The sequence below is a fragment of the Schistocerca nitens genome, chromosome 4, assembly GCF_023898315.1.
Source record: "Schistocerca nitens isolate TAMUIC-IGC-003100 chromosome 4, iqSchNite1.1, whole genome shotgun sequence".
NCBI classification, from domain to species: domain Eukaryota; kingdom Metazoa; phylum Arthropoda; class Insecta; order Orthoptera; family Acrididae; genus Schistocerca; species Schistocerca nitens.
This window is the reverse complement of record NC_064617.1, coordinates 555865164-555887543: the sequence shown is the minus strand read 5'-3', so window position 1 is coordinate 555887543 and position 22380 is coordinate 555865164. Positions and strand designations below refer to the sequence as shown.

The window sequence follows — 22380 nt, the reverse complement described above, 5'->3', positions numbered from 1 at the left end:
GGCTGGTACCACAGCAGCTGCTGACGGAGGTGCACCAGGCTGGCCCCGCAAAACAGGAAAGTTCGTTGTATCATGTTGCAGTGGGGGAGGTCTATTTGTTCTTGGTTTCCTTTTGGGAGGACATGAACATTTCAGTGCCTTCTGATAGACAGGGTACTCCCTTCAGGATCTCATGTTGTGGGGATCATAGGTCATGCACAAATACCTGGCGCATGTAGGTTCCTCCGAGGTGGGAAGCGTGCAGTTCTCCACTAAATGTGGGCCAGCACACTTAACACACCGCACTGGTAGGGAGCAATAATTCGCTGTATGTCATAGACGTTGCATCTGCACCGATGACAGGCCCATTTAGACCCTCATACGTTCAGTATGGACCTTCGTGTACAGAAGGTACCAGTTTCGGTAAATCCGCTCTATGTCCTCCCTCTGGGAAAGGGAGATGACATGACTAGGGCAGGGGATCAGCGCCTGGGTCTCAGAATCTCTCTTGCTACACTGGTGGACCAATGGGTCCTCGAAACTGAGCCAAAGCAGTTCCTCTTTGACCTCCCCTGTTGTAACTTCTTGTAGCAAATCCTTGATGACGATTTTGATTCGGCGATTTTCCGACGTCTGATAGATAAAATAAGATTGGTTGGTTGGTTGGTTTGGGGAAGGAGACCAGACAGCGTGGTCATCGGTCTCATCAGATTAGGGAAGGATTGGGAAGGAAGTCGGCCGTGCCCTTTCAGAGGAACCATCCCGGCATTTGCCTGGAGTGACTTAGGGAAATCACGGAAAACCTAAATCAGGATGGCCGGACGCGGGATTGAACCGTCGTCCTCCCGAATGCGAGTCCAGTGTCTAACCACTGCGCCACCCCGCTCGGTGATAAAATAAGACATCGCCCTTGAGTTGACAAATTCAAGAATGGTAAGATAGTCGTCCATACTCTCGACCAGGTATTTCACATGATCTTTTTGGTAAACAGCCCTCAATGGGTCCTGAAGCTCAGTGTTCAGTTTTTTTATAATTAGTGACATTATACACCACAATAGGGGGTATCTTCTCTTTCTTCAGAGGGCATGATGGGGTCCATTGAGAAAGAGGGTCGGGAGCAGGAGCCATTTTCTCATCCACAGGATCATTCGGTGCGGTGTCCCTCAGTAGCGAGGTATCGGAGCTCTACCCGCTGTCATCACGGCCCGCGTGGATGGAGAAGCTTCCGGAGCGACGGTCAAACGACTTTCCGACTGGGTCAAGGTGCACAGAAGACTCGTCACAGTGGCAGGACAACGTAGGAAGAGGTGCACACATAGGTTCAGCTGGGTGGTGGTCATACACATTGAGGCGTTCGCCGCCTCACTACGAGAAAGATGTTACTAAGTGGTCAGATGAGTCGTCGGACGACGACGACACGGAAGAGCGGTCCCTGGTATTCGACAGTGGTCAGTCGTCACCGTCATCACGTTGATCTGTTTCAGTGCCGGTGGTATCCACTGGCGATTTGTGGCGATGCAAGAGATCCTTCGACCGCTGCGAGGTGGGAGGAGCATCAGGCGCGATTGGAAGCCGCGGTGGGCGGCGTCTCCTACGCGATTCACCACGAGGGGCAGCAGTGGAAGTGTCAGAGAGCCGCGAAGGTTGCTCAGCGGACTTCTCCATGGTAGACAAGGGTCCTCCTGACGTAGCCAGGGGCCCAGCAGCAGAGGACTACGCACACCAAAGCTTCCCAGCTAATCTGGGGCAAAAAGTACGAAATACCAACGCTGAGAAGGCACGTAAACAACGCTGAAACAAGGTGAAAAGTACAACGAAATGACACGGAAACGCACTCGTAAGAGAAAACATTTCCAGAGATCCAACCTGTAAGATAATAAAATGTAGGTATATACTATTTCATTTGTATGACTGTGTTATACAACTGTATATTAGCGTAATATTATGCAATGTTTATACATATACCTTATAAGTTGAAGGGCAACGACTACCAAAAAAGGAAAGAATATAAGTCTATGCATACTGTTATCACGGCATAAAAGTGAAACAAACACAAATTAATGCCACATTGCATCATTTGTATGAAATCAGCAGGCAACTAAGCACCAAATTCTATCTACTGGTGTTAAGTGTAACCACTTGGAAGTCTCAGTGGACATAGCACTTTTCATATGTAATCTCCCTCGGTATTCTGCTCCTTACAAACCACTTACCACATTTTTCATAAATTTGGCACTTAGCATCTTCCTACAGTTAAGTATCTAATTCGATGAATATATTCTCTAAATGTATTCTTCCCCCTTCGGGACGGCGCAACCATCTGTTGCTGCATAACTGAATGGCTATGTCTTCAGAAAGCAGGCATGTAAGTCATAGAAACTGTTCACTCATCAGAATTCTCTCCTTCAGGAACATGGTATTCCCTAAAATTATCATCAGCTAAAGTAAAAAAAAACTGATTTTCTTCAGGCAAAAAGAAAAGAAACAAATACACATACAAGCTAACCTGAATTATGTGTATGATATTTACGTACGATACATGCGATACTGCAGTGCTTGTGTCATTGAGAAGTACGACACATGTTCCTTCGGACACGTAACCAAAATTCTGAACAACACAGGGACTGCTATAATGTACTTATCCACCGCCACTGCGCTAGCTACTTTAATTAAAATGTATATCCTGTAAGGGAATATATATAGCAGATTGTTGCGAATCTCAATCAGCGACGAGTACAAATTAAGTGTGTTAGGACTTATTCATCGGGAGAGGCAGCTATACATACTCTCCGGCACGGAAGCATTGAGACAGTATTTGTCGATGAAACGGGCCAGCGCAGACGAAGCGGCGCCAGGAGACAAATAGCGTTACGTGACTAGCTGGACGCTGTAGCCGAATGCATTACAGGGATCAAAGTAGCTTTCTCACATGATATGATGATGGAAAAATATCAAGTACGTGGTCAGCCTCCAGGGAGGAGGTATAGAACATTCTAGAAGCTTTCCGTGACGCACCAAGGCAGTATAAATAGGGGGTCAGGAGCACCCTATAGTGAGTCGAGATCTGCTGAGTATAACGATGCAAGTTCCGTGTCGTTCAACGGCAGATGTGGGAACTTAGTACGATTCGCTAGCCTCGGCTTTGAGACAGCCAGGGAGATATATTCCAGAGTAAGACATTCAACAGACAGAAAGTAGTGCGAGATAGTGCCAGTAGAGATTCTTAGTTATCAAACTATAAGGGCTCTTATGAATTCTATCCTGCAGCAGTAATTACTCCTCACCAAGCTCCGTATCCTGCACCTTAGCATTAGCTTGCTCCTTATATGTAGCTTGTGGTTAGCACACTGGACTCGCATTCGGCAGGACGACTGTTCAATCCCGCGTCCGGCCGTCCTCATTTAGGTTTTCCGTGATTTTCTTAGATCGCTCGAGGCAAATGCTGTGATGGTTCCTTTGAAAGGGCACGGCCGACTTTCTTCCCCGTCCTTCCCTAATCCGATGAGACCGATGACCTCGCAGTTTGGTTTCTTCCCTCAAACTACCCAACCCAACCCTTATAGCTGTCGAAGAAGCTGCCCAGGCCTACTTCTACTCTTCGAGAAGATCGATCGAGGTAAGACCCCAGAATCCAATTTGTATCAATCTCAATCCCTCCTGGGACACGACATGATCTACTAATACAGGTTGTAGACACATGGTTGACGACATATGGAAGTCTGGTTCTGGCCTGAGTCGTGGTCGGTTAGCCAAATGGTAAGGCGACCGCACGCTATATGGAGGAAATCCGGGTTCGAGTCCCAGTCTGGCACTAATTTTCACTGTAGTCTGATGATTGTCCATATTCGTAACTGCAGTCGTCGCAGTGCCTGTTCCTTCGAAGATGCATGCATGTATGTTCAAAGGAACTTTTCATCTTAATACGGAATACCAGGCATTGTAATACCGTGTAATAATACACTACATTTTGAGAGAGGAAATTATACGTCATTGTATGACGTAAGTCGGGTGGAGGTAGTTGTTCCCAAGTAACTGGTTTTGTAGCTGCCCCGGTATCTCCTTGAATCACCTGTAGCGAGGCGTCTAGGAGTGATTAAGAAACCTGAGAAAATCGGCTCCAGTTCATACGGTTAGGCATGGGTAAGTAAATTCATTAAAGAGTATCCAGATATTTGTGTGCCGTCAGTAAACCATCCCAGATTAGAAAGATAGGATATTTGACCTCCGAGCTATTAGAGAAAACCTTTCAAAGATTTTGTCGGTTCATTGTCTAGGTCGAAGATAGACCGTTATATTTTGGCTTCGACTGATGCATTTACGCGTTTCGTCTGGTTATTACCCGACAAGGTGAAGATTGGTCAAGTGCAGGGGATCTTTGGCACCTTTGAGCCGTCGCAAATTTTAGTGAGTTTAGTAATCATGTTTAATCGATTAAAAGATTATGTTCAGAGCGGGGAACATAAAGAAATTATTGATGATGAGGGATATGAGATGAAAATAGAAATTTGTTTCAAGTGAATGTATACATGGTGCCAAGATAACTTAACTGGAAGTGGAATTTTAATTTTTTTTTAGGAATTTGTCCAGTATGTATTGTGTCTAGTAGTACCTTATAATACTTACTTTAGTCTTGCAACAGGTTTATCATTTTGCGGAGTGGGATAACTGGGTTATCGATTTGTAGTCCGGTAAAGGCGTGACAAAAATTGCCCTCTTCTCGCATACAATGACGTAGAAGACTTTATTTTTTATCATGCATATAGTTGAGAGTATGTTGTCGACCTCAAAACTCCTGGGGACAAACTTTATGGCCAAAAACCACGAAATTTTGGCACTTTTTTCAGGTTTTCGTCTATTACTCGGAAACAATGCACCCTACTGAAAATTTTAGCATTGCCAGAATGAAAGAGCATTAAATTTTGCTAGGAATGATCAACTTAAATGTCAAACCCAGTCCAGTTGTTTGGTCCCTCTCAGTTGTCAAAGTTCGTTCAATTTTACGATATTGGCTAAAACATCTTCTCCAACGCATGTAACTCAAAAATGTCTACTCGAAATAAAAAATTTCAGTTTATCGAGGGTGAAGAACACGAAATTTCATTTTACAAAAGCATCTAGTTTTTCAGTTTTAGGCACTATTAAGCGTTCATATAACTTGAAAGCCAAAGTAATTCCAATTTGTTGTTTTTCGTAAGTCAAAGTTATACAATGAAATGAAATTTCCAGTGGAACTAAGGCTATCTAATGTGCACATACGTTTATTCTATGTAAGTCGTTTTAATTCATTTTAATCTATTTTTATCCATGCCTTAATTTGTAAGAGTCGGTTGCTAAAATGAAAACCAAGAACACTGTAATTGCCAATATATATTTACGTATGAGTAATATAAAAATTTGTGCAAATGAACAAATAAAAGGGAAAGAAGATATTAAAAAGCACAATTCGAATACAAGAGATTCATGTGTTATAAAATTTCAGTTCTATGGTGGTCGTTTGAGAGACTGCGGCATGTCCCGGTCGAGCATCCGATCTTCAGGATCCATTGCGACCGTCCTGGAACATATTTTCGATATCTTCCTCATCCTCTTCGAGCTCAATTTCTGGGGCGTTCTCGCTAGATAAGCCACAACAGTGTTTGGTCAGTTCCGTCCATGTTGGCTACAACCACATACTGCTGTGCATCCTGTTTTGCAAGCGCATGAAACCGTCTTCAGTAGCGTGTGTGGTGCTGCGTCTTTCGTTATCGTCACAGGAAACAAGCCTGATAAGTTTATTATCCAATCCCACTAGCATGGATAAGTTTTCTCCCCCTGCCAAGATTGTACTTGATGGTAGGATCTCAACAAATTCGACCTTACTGAGTCAGATGTTGGCGGTAGCCATTCAAGTCTGAAAGATTTTCTCGGGGCAGACTTCATATAAAGCTCGTACCTGAGCTTGTCCGAAGTCGCACAGTAGGAATTCCCATACAGTGCTAACATGAGCTCCTGCCTGTGCTATTATGTCTCGAGAGACTACACTTTGAGGTGTTTCCTCTTCCTTGGCCAAAAAAAGGACGATGTAGTAGCACCTTGATAAGCCTTGGTATAGAAGGGCAAATGTAGGACCGAAGTTGAATGAATTACTGGAGCACCACTTTGCTGCTGTTACCCTCTTCCTGATTTGTGGAAGTACAATTTGTTGTATTTGTTTTTTCGAAACAACGTTTTCGATCACGACTGTCACTCTGTCAGACTCAGCATCTTGGCAAATAGCTATTTCTACAATTAATGAACCCGGATTTTCTTCTGTCTTTAGCACTTGAATACCTCCACTCTAAAATTTCCAAATGAGATTCACAATAAAGCGGTTCTTGTTCCTCTCATTTGCTAGAAACTTCTCCTGTGCAACTGTAGCATTTTTCTCTTCATCTAAAATGATACCTGATAAAGTAACGAGGGGGGGGGGGGTGGTCTGTAAATGACGTGATCTTTCAGAAGACTTGGGTAGCCATCGAATGTAACTGTGATTAGGGATGTGTTTTGCTTTCTGAAACAGATTTCATATTTCATATACCGAGCCAGCTGGCGCAATGGTTAGCACACTGGACTCACATTCGGGAGGACGACGGTTCAAACCTACATCCGGCCATCGCGATTTAGGTTTCCGTAATTTCCCTAAATCACTTATGGCAAGTGTGGAGATGGTTCCTTTGAAAGGGCACGGCTTATTCCCTTCCCCATCCTTCCCTAATCCGAGCTTGCGCTCCGTCTCTAATGACCTCTTTGTCGACGGGACGTTAAACACCAATCTCCTCTTCCTCCTCCTCCTTCTCATATTTCATAGAGATGCCTCCAAATTTATCTTTGGTGTACCAAACAACCTTATATAGGAGGTGAGCAGCTGCTTCATAGCTTGTCCGCCCGTTTTTTGAACGAAATACAGAACTGAATCGCTTATCAGGAATCCGTCAAGTTGTTGGTAGGTTGTGGAGGTATGTCGCATTAATTATCTGAGTAGAGGACAAGCATTTCGCGTTAACAATGGGCCACTGTCTTGCGTACGCGGTGATGGCGCCGGATAGCGACCTAAATGGGTTCCATACGATTTACACTGGGCGAATTTGGTCACCGAGACATCAACATGAGTTCACTAGAATGTTCTCAAACCAATGCAGTACGAGTCTAGTTCCGAGGCACGGGCAATTATACTGCTGGAAGATGACATCGCCGTCATGGAGACACCAAGCATGAAGAAATGCAGATGTTTCGCATTAATCAGCGTGACTTTGCTTACTACCACAGGCCCCACGCAAGCGCAGGAGAATGTCTCCCACAGCACAATACTGCTCCCACCAGCCTGCGTCCGTGGCGCGCTTCATGTTTCGAGCAGCCGTTCACCTCGATGACGGCGTTCGAGGAGACGACCATGGATCAAGTGTTGCAAAAATGTGATTCACCCAGACAATTGACACGTTTCCGTTGATCGATGATCGAATCCCAATGATACCGTGCTTACTGCAGTCGTAAATGACCACATCGTTGGGTCAACATGTGAACATGTAGGAGTGGTCTATAGCAGAGCTCCGTTTTCAACAATCTACAATGAGCGGTTTGCTCAAAAACACTTTTGCGTGCTCCTGCATTGTGCTCTTTTGGCAGAGATGCCGCAGGTCACCATCTGTCCTGCTGTACATAGCAGACAAGTTTCCAAACCCCACCATCTGTGCAGTGTCGGCAATGCCCAACAATATAGCGCCAGGTGATAGTTTCACTGGCAGGTGATAGTTTCACTGGGACTTCTCCCTCTTTCAGTAGATGTTCACGACAGCAGCACTGGAAAATTCAAACAGCTTCGGCGGTTTCGAGATGTCTTTCGCTTGCTCTGTTTAATAATAATCTGCCCTTTGTCAAAGTCGCTTATCTCAATGGCTTTTCCAATTTGCAGCTCATATCTTGGCCAGGGTGATCACCCGTCCTTGTCTGCTCCTCCTACATACTTTTGTTACCGCTTCCCTCGCACAACAAAAAAAGATTTGGTGTGGCTACCAATGGAAACAATATCAAAGGAACGGAGGGAATGGCGGCCTCAGCTGTTTTAGGACATGTCAATCGATGGGAGATCTACAGATATCTCTACATCTGAAGGTGGAACAGATCTATGTCTTTCCATTAGAAATTTCGTTTCATTGAATAACTTTGCCTTACGAGGAAAACAAAACAAAAAATGGAAGTACTTCGGCTTTCAAGGTATATAGACGCTTAATAGAGTATAAAACCAGAAAAGTAGATGCTTTTGTAACATGAAATTTCGTGCTGTACTAAATTGATAAATTGACATTTTTAATTTGGGGTAGCCGTTTTTTAGTTACAGGCAATGGGGCTGAAGTTTGTAAAAATGAACGAACTTTGACAACAGATTGCGGCCAAACGGCTGCAGCGATTTTAACTTTTAAGCAAATCATGTGTAGCAAAATTTAATGCTTTTTCATTTTTCTAATGGTAAAATTTTCAATAGGGCCCCAGTTCCCGAGTAATAGCCGAAAACCTGAAACAACTGCCAAAATTTCGTTGTTTTTTTTGGACACAAGAAATTGTCTCGAGGGTTTTGGGGGTAGAAAACTTGGATTCAATATACTCTCGGTATATGCACAAGACAAAAAAAGAGTCTTCTACCTTCATTTTGCAAGCAGAAAGTACCCTCTTACTGGAGTATTATACTTTCTATGGTCAAGTGCAATAGCACTTAAGGAAGAACGGGTACATATTTTTGTAATGCGATAGGATGTCTCAGGGGTACAAATGAACGTCGTGGACTGTAAGTGTTTTATGAAGTAACTTCCCCTAGAGTCTCAGTGGGACAGCATAGAAAATTGTGCACGAAATAGTGAGGTGAGCGTGAATGATGTGACAAAAGTCAAGTGTAGTAACATATATCACGTATACATTCTTGAAACTGAGAAGCTTATGTCAACGAATAAGCATGGTTTTAGAACGCATCGCTCAGGCAAAGCTTAGCTTGCCCTTTTCTCAGATGATATACTGCGAACTATTGATGAAGGGTAAGAGGGAGATTCCATACGTCTAGATTTCCGGGAAGTATTTCACACGGTGCCCCATTGAAAGCTGTTGATGAAGGTACGAGCACAGGAAATAAGTCGACAGATATGTGACAGGGGCGTACACATTGGGTCCTCACCTCATGCGAGTGGTTCGACGACTTCTTAAGTAATAGAACCCAGTATGTTGTCCACGACTGCGAGTGTTCATCGGAGACAAGGGTATCGTCAGGACTGTCCCACGGAAGTGTGACAGAGCCGTCGCTGTTCTATAAATACGATACATACCTGAACTGGCGGGCAGTAAAGGGAGGAATATGCTGTTGTTTGCTAGTGATGCCGTTGTGTACAGAAAGGTGTCGAAGTTGAATGTAGGATGATACAAGATGACTTGGGTAAATGTTCCGATTGGTGAGATGAATGGCAGATATCCCTAAATGTGGAAAAATGTACGTTAATGCGGATGAGCAGGAAGAAAAAACCTGTAATATTCAGGTACAGTATTACTAGTGTCAAGCTTGACACAGTCAAGTAGTTTAAAATATATGGTCGTAACGTTGCAAAACGAAACGATATGAAACGAGCGTGTGAGAACAATGGTAGGGAGGGCGAATAATCAACTTAGGTTTATTGGGAGAAAGGAAAGAGTGGTTCACCTGCAAAGAGACCACATATAGGATGCTAGTGGGACCTGTTCTTCACTAATGCTCGAGTGTCTGGGATCCGTACAAAGTCGGATTGAATGAAGACATCGGAGCAATTCAGAGGCGGGCTGCGAAATTTGTTACCGGGTGTTTCGAACAACACGTAAGTCTTACGGAGATGCTTCGAGGACTCAAATGGAAATCCCTGGAGGGAAGGCGACGTTCTTTTCGAGAAACTCTGTTGAGAAAACTTAGAAAACTGGCATGAAGCAGACTGCCGAACGATTCTCCTACCACCAACATACATTGCGCGTAAAGACAACGAAGATAAAGAAACGAGAAATTAGGGCTCATACGAAGGCATGCCGGCAGTCGTTTTCCCTCGTTCTGTTTGCGAGTGGAACAGGAAAGGAAACGACTAGTAGTGCTACAGGGTACCCTTCGCCATGCACCGTACGTTGGCCTGCGAAGTGTCTATGTAGATGTAGATACTACTGTCTGTACACAGAAATTTTGCTTAGTTCACAGAACCAGCAACTGACACATGAACTACAGAGAGACTGTGTCAATGTCTGAGTCGAAGAAGGTGGAACTGTTAGAACAGTGTAAATATGAATACGGAACGAACTGGACAGACGTACGGGAACTAAGTTTCAAATTGTGCTTCAAACCACTGTTTTGCAAAACGTGAAATGAAGAAACAGCTCCTTTCTTGCTTCCAGACTTCAGCTGCCCAAGAAATCGATGGGCCGAATTATTTCTTGAATAGGGGAGTGTAGTGATACTGCCATAAGCCTCTGCCCGATGCCGAAATCCGAACTCTTCCGGACTTCTGAAAGTCCAGCACTTACGCCAGGCCAGCAGCTCCGTCATTTTCTGGGGCAATAAGCACCGTTTCGAGGCATTATGATGCTGCTTGGCATGGCCCCTGTGTCGCCACAGCTGCAACAAGACCTGCTTTCTCTTGTATAAAAACTGGCTAACTGGCTAGGCTGGGTATGGCAACACAACCAGTTTGGAATCGATGTCGGTCATGTGTTGGTTGCCAGCCCGAAGCCGCCGTTCTTCCTGCCCAAATATGCCTTTGAATGAGGCTGCCTGTAGTTACTGGGGCACTGGGCACTTGCCAGCTCCACAAACCCTCTTCATCTGGGCGGGATGCAGCCGCCCTGCCAGCAGCGTAACGTCATTAAGGTCACCACATCTGACGCAGCACTGCCGAGATATGCCGACCATGCAAGGCAGTGGCAGTACTGGGGCCAAAGTAAACACTGTAGTTGCGAGACTGCTTCCCGTCACCGTGAGCATAAAGTTCGACGCCCGACGACGCCTGTGGAACTTCAACGCACTGAGTCACGCAGAGCCACACAGCTGGACGAAGGTGTGCGCCTGTAATTGCTATAGTTTGTTGGAGTAATAAAGAATTTACATGCAAGCCATTACTCTTGCTGGAACCATCTTCACCTCAGACGGATTCCCGTAGCACTTGACAACTCTTCGAACGCACAGTGCTCCGGTGGGAAAGCCATCACTGTACTGCTCACTAGAAGAGCGGTCTCCTCCAAACTTCCGTAGGGTCACTTTAGCCCCAGTCCTCAATATTTTGAAGCCTAGAGGGGCACATGCGAGCGTTTGCGTTGCTGCACAGCTAGGGTAAAAGCAAAATTAGGCCAAAAGCAACACAAAAAATAGAAAGAGAATGTATGAGCACGTGACGATACAGCCCCCAAAAAGGTGCCCTGAAACTACACTCCTGGTAATGGAAAAAAGAACACATTGACACCGGTGTGTCAGACCCACCATACTTGCTCCGGACACTGCGAGAGGGCTGTACAAGCAATGATCACACGCACGGCACAGCGGACACACCAGGAACCGCGGTGTTGGCCGTCGAATGGCGCTAGCTGCGCAGCATTTGTGCACCGCCGCCGTCAGTGTCAGCCAGTTTGCCGTGGCATACGGAGCTCCATCGCAGTCTTTAACACTGGTAGCATGCCGCGACAGCGTGGACGTGAACCGTATGTGCAGTTGACGGACTTTGAGCGAGGGCGTATAGTGGGCATGCGGGAGGCCGGGTGGACGTACCGCCGAATTGCTCAACACGTGGGGCGTGAGGTCTCCACAGTACATCGATGTTGTCGCCAGTGGTCGGCGGAAGGTGCACGTGCCCGTCGACCTGGGATCGGACCGCAGCGACGCACGGATGCACGCCAAGGCTGTAGGATCCTACGCAGTGCCGTAGGGGACCGCACCGCCACTTCCCAGCAAATTAGGGACACTGTTGCTCCTGGGGTATCGGCGAGGACCATTCGCAACCGTCTCCATGAAGATGGCCTACGGTCCCGCACACCGTTAGGCCGTCTTCCGCTCACGCCCCAACTTCGTGCAGCCCGCCTCCAGTGGTGTCGCGACAGGTGTGAATGGAGGGACGAATGGAGACGTGTCGTCTTCAGCGATGAGAGTCGCTTCTGCCTTGGTGCCAATGATGGTCGTATGCGTGTTTGGCGCCGTGCAGGTGAGCGCCACAATCAGGACTGCATACGACCGAGGCACACAGGGCCAACACCCGGCATCATGGTGTGGGGGGCGATCTCCTACACTGGCCGTACACCACTGGTGATCGTCGAGGGGACACTGAATAGTGCACGGTACATCCAAACCGTCATCGAACCCATCGTTCTACCATTCCTAGACCGGCAAGGGAACTTGCTGTTCCAACAGGACAATGCACGTCCGCATGTATCCCGTGCCACCCAACGTGCTCTAGAAGGTGTAAGTCAACTACCCTGGCCAGCAAGATCTCCAGATCTGTCCCCCATTGAGCATGTTTGGGACTGGATGAAGCGTCGTCTCATGCGGTCTGCACGTCCAGCACGAACGCTGGTCCAACTGAGGCGCCAGGTGGAAATGGCATGGCAATCCGTTCCACAGGACTACATCCAGCATCTCTACGATCGTCTCCATGGGAGAATAGCAGCCTGCATTGCTGCGAAAGGTGGATATACACTGTACTAGTGCCGACATTGTGCATGCTCTGTTGCCTGTGTCTATGTGCCTGTGGTTCTGTCAGTATGATCATGTGATGTATCTGACCCCAGGAATGTGTCAATAAAGTTTCCCCTTCCTGGGACAATGAATTCACGGTGTTCTTATTTCAATTTCCAGGAGTGTATGTGCGCGGACGCGGCAGTGCATGCACGGTTTGTTGCGGGCAGAATGAAAGACGTAACCGCGTAAGCGCGTGTATGAAAGTATAAGAGGGCGGAAATGTGACACCTGGAAACCGTGCTGAGCTGCCCACACCGGCACCAGATCTGAAGTTTCACCGCTCGATGTCGGCGCTCTTTGACACTCTCCTATTGGGTCGTTCTGGAAGTATGAAGATTCTTGGTGACTAGCAGGCGTTCAGAATGCTCTGAAAACACTTAGTCGGAATTTCTCGTGATCACTGGCCTTTGGGGTCAAAGAACGGCGGGAGAGTTGGCCACTAATGGCCAGAGGTACCAGCAAAAACGCTGAATATAAGATAACTCAATAATAAAGTTAACCCATTAAGATACTGGGGATCCAGTCCACCAATAAAAGGAGAAAATGAATCCGAGGTTTGAGACGCGCGCTCGGTACAATGTCAAGTTCCCAGGTTATTTTGTGTCAAATATTTTGTGAACAGTATAGCCTTTAAAATGACCAATTTTTACAAAAGCTGTATGTATGACTAGCTCTAGTAGAGAAGAATTAAAAAATGGTTCTTATAAACATTACCAGTTCGAAATAGACACTGGGATGTATATTCCAAGAGGGAAAACAGCGAATTTTAGTCATAAGATTAATTAATTAATTAATTAATTGATCCGTTTCTTGCTTGACTGACTGTTCTTCGATACAAGAAGCAATGCGTAACTAAAAACGACATAATTAAAAAGAAATCTGGCATGTTTCAGATTCTGCTCAAGAGTTCTAGTGATACTCGTTAGTAATCCACAAATATGGCATTGAAACTTCTTCACAGTCTGAATAGAACTTCATGTTGATACTGTGCCAATTGATGTCCACAAGGCATATTGGAACACAGCTTCCACGTTTCCATTTCCCGCGGCGTCTTTTTACTCTGTGATCTTGGAGTAGCACCCGCATTTCATGCCACGAGAGGGCCGATGTGCAAGGCGACGGCCAACGATCTAATATTTTGTTGTTACCTTTTTCTACACACCCTATGCGTTTGGATTCAACCGAGACATTCCATATTTTTAGATTTCCAGAAGGCTTTTGACAACGTTCCTCAAATGCGATTTCAAGTTGCATGTCTATGAAGCATCGTCCCGGCGATGCTACTGTATTCGTCACTCCCTGTCAGAAAGGTCGCAGTTCGTAGTAATTGACGGAAAGTCTTCGTGTAAAACAGAAGTAATATCTGGCGTTCTCCAAGGACGTGTTTTAGGCACTGTGCTGTCCCTGATCTACATAAACGGTTTAGGACACAATCTGATCAACCTCTTAGATTGTTAGCAAATGACGCTGTCATTTGCCGTCTAATAAAGTAACAGCTGATCAAAACAACTTGTAAAACGATTTAGGCAAGATATCTGTTGGTGCGAAAAGTGGTAACTAATTCTAAATAATAAAAAATGTGAAGTCATCCACATGATTACTAAAAGGAATCCACTAAATTTCAGGCACAGGATAAAACACACACATCTGGAGCCTGTATATTCAACTATACTCTTAGGGACTACAATTACGGATAAATTAAATTGTACGATCACATAGATAATGTTGTGGGAAAAGCAAACCAAATACTGAGATTTATTGGCAGAATACTTACAACTGTAACATGTCTACCACAGAGATTGCATACACTACTCTTGTCCGCCATCTTCTGGAGAACTGGTGTGTGGTGTGGGACCTTAATCACATAGGCGGGGGAATTCCATGATTAAGATACGCGAATTGGAGTGGCAATTATTAAAGCAAAGGGATTTTCTTTCCAGTGGGCGACGCAAAGTACCTAGAACGGCGCACAAAGTACACTATCATATCAAGGTATATATCGTAGCAAGTGGCAACAAATGAATATATATATATATATATATATATATATATATATATATGTGTGTGTGTGTGTGTGTGTGTGTGTGTGTGTGTGTAAAATCAAAGATGGGAGCACAGCTAGCTCCCCCCCCCCCTCTGGCATGGTTCCCCCCTCTGAGATGAGGAAGATAATGTAGCTACTACTACGAATTTTACACTTACTAATGCTGATGCTAGTGCACCTGGTAATGGGTGGGTTACTGTGGCTCTAGTACGTGGTGGTAAAGTGGAGAATAAGGAAAGGACAGGTGCTTTATTTCAGTTTCTATAATAATGCTTGGCACCAACGACAACGTTAATCTTTGCGCAATTCAGTTCACCTTTAAGCCATTCTGACACACTCTGATTCATTTACTTTACGACGATTTCTTGTCCTAAGAACCAACGGCATTGTACACTTATAGCAAGATGGAACACGATCTCTGTTATACACCTCACTTATCTGAAATGTTCGATAAGCAATAACTTCTCAGCTGTTAAGTCTCCACCCATGATACACTCTCCAGTTTACCACCACGTACTAGGGCCACAGTAACTCAACCAATACCATGGTACACGTGCGACTGCCCGGCGACTGACGCCGTCTTACCTGAAACGTCACTTTATTCTTCTCATGAAATGTCCATCAGCAACTTTATCTTCAGAGTGTGAAACTATTTCGTTAGCGCCCACGTACATAAGGAGGGATGATCATTATAATAAATTGAGAGAAATCTAAGCCGACACTGAAAAATTTAATTATTCGTTTTTACCGCAAACTGTCCGAGAGTGGAACGATAGAGAAACAGCTTGTAAGGGATTCGATGAAACCTCTGCCAGGCACTTAATTGTGAAGTGCCGAGTAATCATGTGGATATAGATGTTTCAAAATTCAGAGTAGTTACTGTATAAAAAATAATGGGGCCTTCTTGACAAACTATTGCTCACAGCTACGCTACTTTCAAAAGTTAACTGTGGCATTCATAAAAACAGTGTTAGTAACTTTTCCCACAGTACGGATCAGACGCTTAAATTACCTGGACGTTTCTGGAGTGGATGGCCCAGTGTAAGTAGGTCCAGCCATTCTGAGGCTTGTACAGCAACATTGGCTCGGCGAGATCTATCACCACCTGTAAGAACGTTAATCCAATTAACGATCAGTTATTGTGCACAACTAAGTTATTAGATCTGCAAAAAGAACAAAGACCGTTGATTTAGTGACAAACCTAGCCTGCGGATCCCAAGTTTGTGCCACAGAGTACAACCTTGCATGGACCCCTCAATGACGGTGGAAAAAAGAGAACTTAACGAAAGCATCCTTAATGTCTGAGCAATAATACATAGCATGAAATTCTAGAAGTTACAATTTGATTTGGTCATTGGGCTCCACACATATCTGTAGAAGTAACTGAAAAATTCAGAAAAAACTACACCACACTACAAATAATTTTAACTTTTTGGAGATAATAGTGAACAGTGTCGTTGGCACGGTTCCTGTTTTTCCCTTGGTTTACTGCTGTTTCAAGTTTCCGTGCTTTCTTCTAGGGCGTTGCGAAGCCTCGCGAGCGTGCTGCTAGCGAGCCCGCTGGGAGGAGGCGCTGTGTGCCGTGCCGTGCCGAGGGCGGACGAGGCAGCTAAGGAGTGTTTAGCCCCGGACGACCGTTCTGCAGCGGGACGCTCGGTCCCTCTATGCTAAGTCTGGATGGGCCCAAAAACCCGGGGCGTGAGGACACAAGAGGCCGTAAATCTGTGGACAACGTTTGGTTTCCCTTCATGGGCTGGGGAAGCTATGAAGTCCGTCTGCGGCTGCCAATAACCTCCAGAAGTAAGATTTTTCATCTGGTTAGTGCAACGGTCGTCGTCTGGCAGGGTCAGTGTCCCGGTGTTGTGGGAGCTATTAATAACTGTGTGGCAACGTTTGTCTGCTTTGAGTTTGTGATCGGAAATTGCCTTGCGTGTGTGTTACTGCCCCCTTCCGTGATCGTGCATTTGAACGCCATGCTGACTTACTTAAGGCGCGTGTCGTAAAGAAAAGAAACAAAATGAAGAAAAAATTTTTGACTGTGGACCTTCTGCAAGCCATTGTTTTCCCATGGACGGTGTAGGTCACTGTTAGATAAGCACGTTGTAAAATGTTTAAATAACCCTGAACTGTCTGACGGAGAGATAGAGCCAATTAATTTTATGGATGTCTGAAATACGAGATTATGTTAATGTTCGCTAATATCTGTTGTGTTTTAGTACATAGGCATATTTAACTTTAGTCACTGTTACTGTGTACATATTCCTGTGTTAAGGAGTTTGGTCCCCGTGGCATTTCAGTGCTCTATTTAGTTATGTGTAAGGTAGTGCTAGAGTTTCTATTTGGTAACCCTCCTAGCCACGACTGATGTCGGTTGCTCGGTCTCTCTGAAATGTTGGGTCTATTGGGTAGAGACCGTTGTTGACTTGCTCTCCTCAAAAATGTTCAAATGTATGTGAAATCTCATGGGACTTAACTGCTACGGTCATCAGTCCCTAAGCTTACACACTACTCAACCTAAATTATCGCAAGGACAAACACACACACCCATGCCCGAGGGAGGACTCGAACTTAGGCCGGGACCAGCCGCACAGTCCATAACTGTAGCGCCTGAGACCGGTCGGCTAATCGCAAGCTCTCCTCAGTCCCGAATGCCCGTATTGATACCACGGCGGTAGTTCTGCCGGAATCTCATTTGCAGAAGTTATCAGTTCTTGTGAGCACAAATAAAGCTACCTTTGTCTCTGTCGAAGTGGCCGAGCGGTTAAAGGCGCTACAGTCTGAAACCGCACGACCGCTACGGTCGCAGGTTCGAATCCTGCCTCGGGCATGGATGTGTGTGATGTCCTTAGGTTAGTTAGGTTTAAGTAGTTCTAAGTTCTAGGGGACTTATGACCACAGTAGTTGAGTCCCATAGTGCTCAGAGCCATTTGAACCATTTTTTTTGTCTCTGTAATTTTCGTCCGCTGGCCAACAAGCTTTGGGTAATAATTAAAAATCGCCAAATGGTCTTCGTCCAAATTAGTCGCTCGTGTTAGACGATTTCCCTTTCCAGTTCGGATAAATGTTTGCTCCTCCTGGTGGACCCACCCTCTTCCCCGAGCCACGCTGGAGTAAGAATTGCCCGAGCGTCTACTGCCGCTCAGTGTTCCAGGAGAATGAAATAAGAGGTTAATCATCTACTCCACCGTTATGCCCAAGAAGGGCGAATTGCAGTAGTTCTGCATAACCTAAGTATTGTACACTATTAAGATAGTTCTAGGCTTGGAGAAATTGCTGTCTGGTACAATTTAGCATTGTGTGTCGGTAGTCCGGCGTATTCGACGATCCAACATCGTTATAGAACTGAAAGACTTGGTTTTGATGCATTTGCTGAGACGTGACTTAATTATTTGCTATTGATGTTAATTGCCTTTGAAGAATTTTCTTTAATCTCTGGTTATAATTCTTAATGATTGACCGTCCTTAACGGTGTAACACTTAATGTACATCTGATTGTCCCTTATGTCACCTAACCCCAACGCTTCGCTTTCTATTTGCATTTATTGTCACACCCTTCAGTGCAAACCACAGAACACGAAAGTGTAACGATGAGAGAATATTTGCACTCGTAATATTTGGTATATAGCTTAAGAATTACTTAACAAAGAATAAGAATCTGTGAGTACTCCTTTAAACAAACGCATATTTAAGACCATAAACGATACGGATCAACGGTTAATGAAGTCCCATAGAACTAGAGCAAGGATCACCTTTTCAGTCTCTGAAGACGATACTTTTGTTGTTTGGCCACATGGTGGTGTGAATTTAAACCGGTTTTCGGAACACCTGAATTCAGCACACCCGAATTTTCAGTTCACTATGGAGGTGGAGAAGAATGGACGCCTTCCCTTCCTTGATGTGTTGGTCACAAGGAAGACTGATGGTACGTTGGGACATTCTGTTTATAGGAAGCCTACTCACACTGACTTGTATCTGTGAGCTGACAGTTGTCACCACCATTCAGCTCAGCATGTACTTCGTACCTTGGTTCACAGGGTCCACGTTATCTCAGACCCTGAAAGTTTGGCAGCTGAGCTATCACATTTCGAAGACACCTTTCGTCCGAATGGTTATAGTGACAGGCATATCAAAGGTGCGTTGCGCTATCAGCCTTCTGTGTAACGGGTGAGTGACGATAGCAACGAAGTGGTACCTAAGTCTATTGCCTTTTTGCATTATGCAGGAAGCATTTCCAACAGAATGGCCGTATTTTGCGGATATATGATGTGAAATGTGTTTTCGACCTCCTTCTAAGATTAAGGCCCTACTGGCGTCCGTAAAAGATGATTTTGGTTTGCGTAAGGCTTGTGTGTCTCGTATTCCTTGCAGTTGTGGCATGTCGTATATTGGTCAGACAATCAGGACTGTGCAAGACCGGTGTATTGAACATAAGCGTCACACACGCTTACAACAGCCGAGCAAATCCGCTATTAAAGAACGTTGCCTTGACACCGGTCATCCTATGGAATACAACAACACGGAGATTCTGGCTTGTGCGTCCAGCTATTGGGATAGTGTTATTAAGGAAGCTGTTGAAATCAAACTATCAAGCAACTTTATAAACAGAGATGGTGGATTTTGTTTAAATGCTGCTTGGAATCCGGCTCTGCCTCTCAACAAAAAACAGAGGGACAGAATTAGTGCTACCTCACCTGTTGATTAATAGTCACTAACGATATTTCTGATGTTGGTTAGCTTTGGTTGTGTGTTGACTCTGCGGTTACTTGTTCTGTGTGTGGTATCTTCCTTGTTTCTCATCTGTGAACCACGGTATTTAATTCCCTTGCACATTGCTTCCTCCTTGCAGTTGTGCCTTGAGAATGAGAGAGTGTGCTCCTGTCGAAATATCGGCGATGGTCGACGACGTCACCCGGCAGCAAACCCGTAAGTTATTTGAATTGCAGGATACTTTTAATTGTATGAACAGTCTATTGAGTACAGAATACGGGCAGAAAGTAAATCGAAGAAAGATGAAACGAAAGGAAAGCTGCAGACATGAGAAGAATGAGGAACTTAATATCAGCACTGGAGATCGTAACGTAGATGAAGTTAAGGATTTCTGATACCTTGCCAGCAAAGTAAACCATCAATAACGGAACAAGGAAGAGATAAAGAACTGACTGGCAAAAGGAGATTCCTGGCCAAACGAAGTCTGCTACTATCAAACTTAGGTCTAAATTTGAGAAAGAAATTTCTGAGGATATGCGTTTGGAGCACAGCATTCTATGGTAGTGGGACATGGAGTGTAAAAAAACGGGAAAAGAAAAGAATCGAAGCATTGAGGATGTAGTCCTAAAGAAGAATGTTGAAAATTAGGTGGAATGATAAGCAATGAGGAGTTTCTCCTCAAAATAGACGAGGTAAGGGCCATATGAAAAATAACGCGTAGAAAAAGGGATACGATGATAGGACATACGTTAAGACATCAGGGAATAACTTCCATGGAGCTAGGTGGAGCTGTTGAGAGTAAAAACTGTAGAAGATCACATGGATTTGAATAAATCCAGGTTCAAAGTTTTTCTATTAAATACGATTAATGAGATACACCTGGTTTCTGTCACATTATATTATTGCTACAGTTCATTTGTTTTGAGCTGTGCTTGGTTAAAAAAATGGCTCTGAGCACTATGGTACTTAACATCTGAGGTCATCAGTCCCCTAGAACTTAGAACTACTTAAACCTAACTAACCTAAGGACATCACACACATCCTTCCCCGATGCAGGATTCGAACCTGCGACCGTAGCAGTCGCGCGGTTCCGGACTGAAGCGCCTAGAACCGCTCGCCACCGCGGCCAGCTGTGCTTGGTTAGTATTTAACCACTAAATGAACTGTTGTTTCGTTTCTATGTTTAAAGCTAGCTGTAGCCGTCAATAACATGAAGTGACATTTAGTTTTGGAAACTGTCCGGTGCGATACGTTATTCAGCGATACGTTTTTAGCGTCAAATGTGGCTGACACCAGATTGTTTACCTGAATAAATGGTGTTCAGGTTATTTCCCAGGAAAAAAAGTCCATGTAAAAATTCCCTTAACACCCTGCGTTTCAGGAAACGTTGTGTATCTTGTAACCTGTGGCTGACTTTTTTTGACAGGGACAGGGCACACATAGTGCAGAGAAGGTGAAGTTTTACTGGTACGTGTGATGTCAAGTGTAATTAAGAAACTCTGACGTCTAGATATTAGTATTCCAAAACCATATAAAATTATGGATGTGTATCTCGAGAAAGCAATAAAAGGAAAATGCACTGAAGACACCTATAAACTGGTCAACATGTCTGGAGATTATTGCAAAATATGTCTAAAAACTTGCCTTTTTTTATAAATGTATCTCTTGCAATTGCCAGTTTACATTCTGTATCTTCTGTACTTCGATCCTCATCAGTTAATACGCTGCGAAATAGCACAACTGCTACTATTTGTAGTAACTCAATTCGTAATCTAATTTCTTCAGCACCGGCTGATTCAGTTCGGCTACATTCCATTACCCTTACCTTGCGTATTGTGTATTGAATCAGGGACCTAGAAACGAAGGAGAGGCGTAGTCTTGCCGTAGGTCTCAGTGGTTCACAAACCCACAATAGGCCACAGCAGTCCACCCGACTCACCGCCGCCCCACACCGAACGCAGATTTATTGTGAAGTTCGGCCCCCAGTGGACCCCCTCCCCGGAAACGTCTCATACCAGACAAGTGTACCCCAAATGTTGGCGTGGTATAGTAACTATGGTGTACTAGTACGTGGAGATAGTGTTTGTGCAGCAATTGCCGACATGGTGTAACTGAGGAGGAATAAGGGGAAAAAGCCCACATTCATCGAGGCAGATGGAAAATCACCTAAAAACCATCCGCAAGTTGGTCAGCTCAACGGACCTCGAAACTAATCCGTCGGGCGGTTTCGTGCCGGTGACTGGCAGACTGGCACGCCTTCCCGCTCGGGAAGCAGCGCCTTCGACCGCGCGGCTAGCTGGGAGAGCTTACTCATGCCTTACTTTTGTTGATTTTAATCTTTTAATTTCTTTTTAAGACACTATCTATTCCGTTTAAATGCTGTTCTAAATCCTTTATTTGTTTCTGACAGAATAGCAGTGATATCAGCAGCCCTAATAGTTTTTATCTCTTCTCTCTGAACTTTAATTCCGTTCCCAAATTTCTCGTCGATAATTCGCATTATCAAGTGAAGGATTCCGCTACTGTTCGGTTGCACTATTGGTAACAAATCACTAACATGAAACACTTACGACTTACCATCTGAATCGAACTGAAGTGGGATGATCATTTAAAAGTAGTTGTAGGAAGGGAAGATGCCAGGATGAAATTCAGTGGAAGATCATAAAGAAACGTAATTCATCCGCTAAGGAAGTGGCTTACAAACATTTCTTCGTTCGATTCCCGTGTGTGGCTCAAGGGTGCGGAACTTTTACCAAGTTCATAGAAGGAGAAGAGACGGAACAATGAAGTGCGTTGCGTTTCTTCACGGGATCGTTTAGTTCGTGCGAGATCTTTACTGAGATGCTTAGTAACTCCACTGCCAGGAACTACAACAGCGGTGATGTGCATCACGTAAGGATTTACTGTTCGTTTTCGAGAG

The 22380-nt window shown here is 44.7% G+C and overlaps 1 protein-coding gene across 2 annotated transcripts in view; it reads right to left on the bottom strand.

Annotated features, from left to right (window-relative positions):
- Positions 1 to 22380, bottom strand: part of LOC126253205 (uncharacterized) — a 599715-nt gene that overhangs the window by 131475 nt on the left and 445860 nt on the right. For both annotated transcript variants that reach the window (XM_049954381.1, XM_049954382.1), the window contains exon 17: positions 15766 to 15858. In XM_049954381.1, the coding sequence (XP_049810338.1) occupies positions 15766 to 15858 (93 nt within the window). The remainder of the gene's footprint in view (positions 1 to 15765; positions 15859 to 22380) is intronic.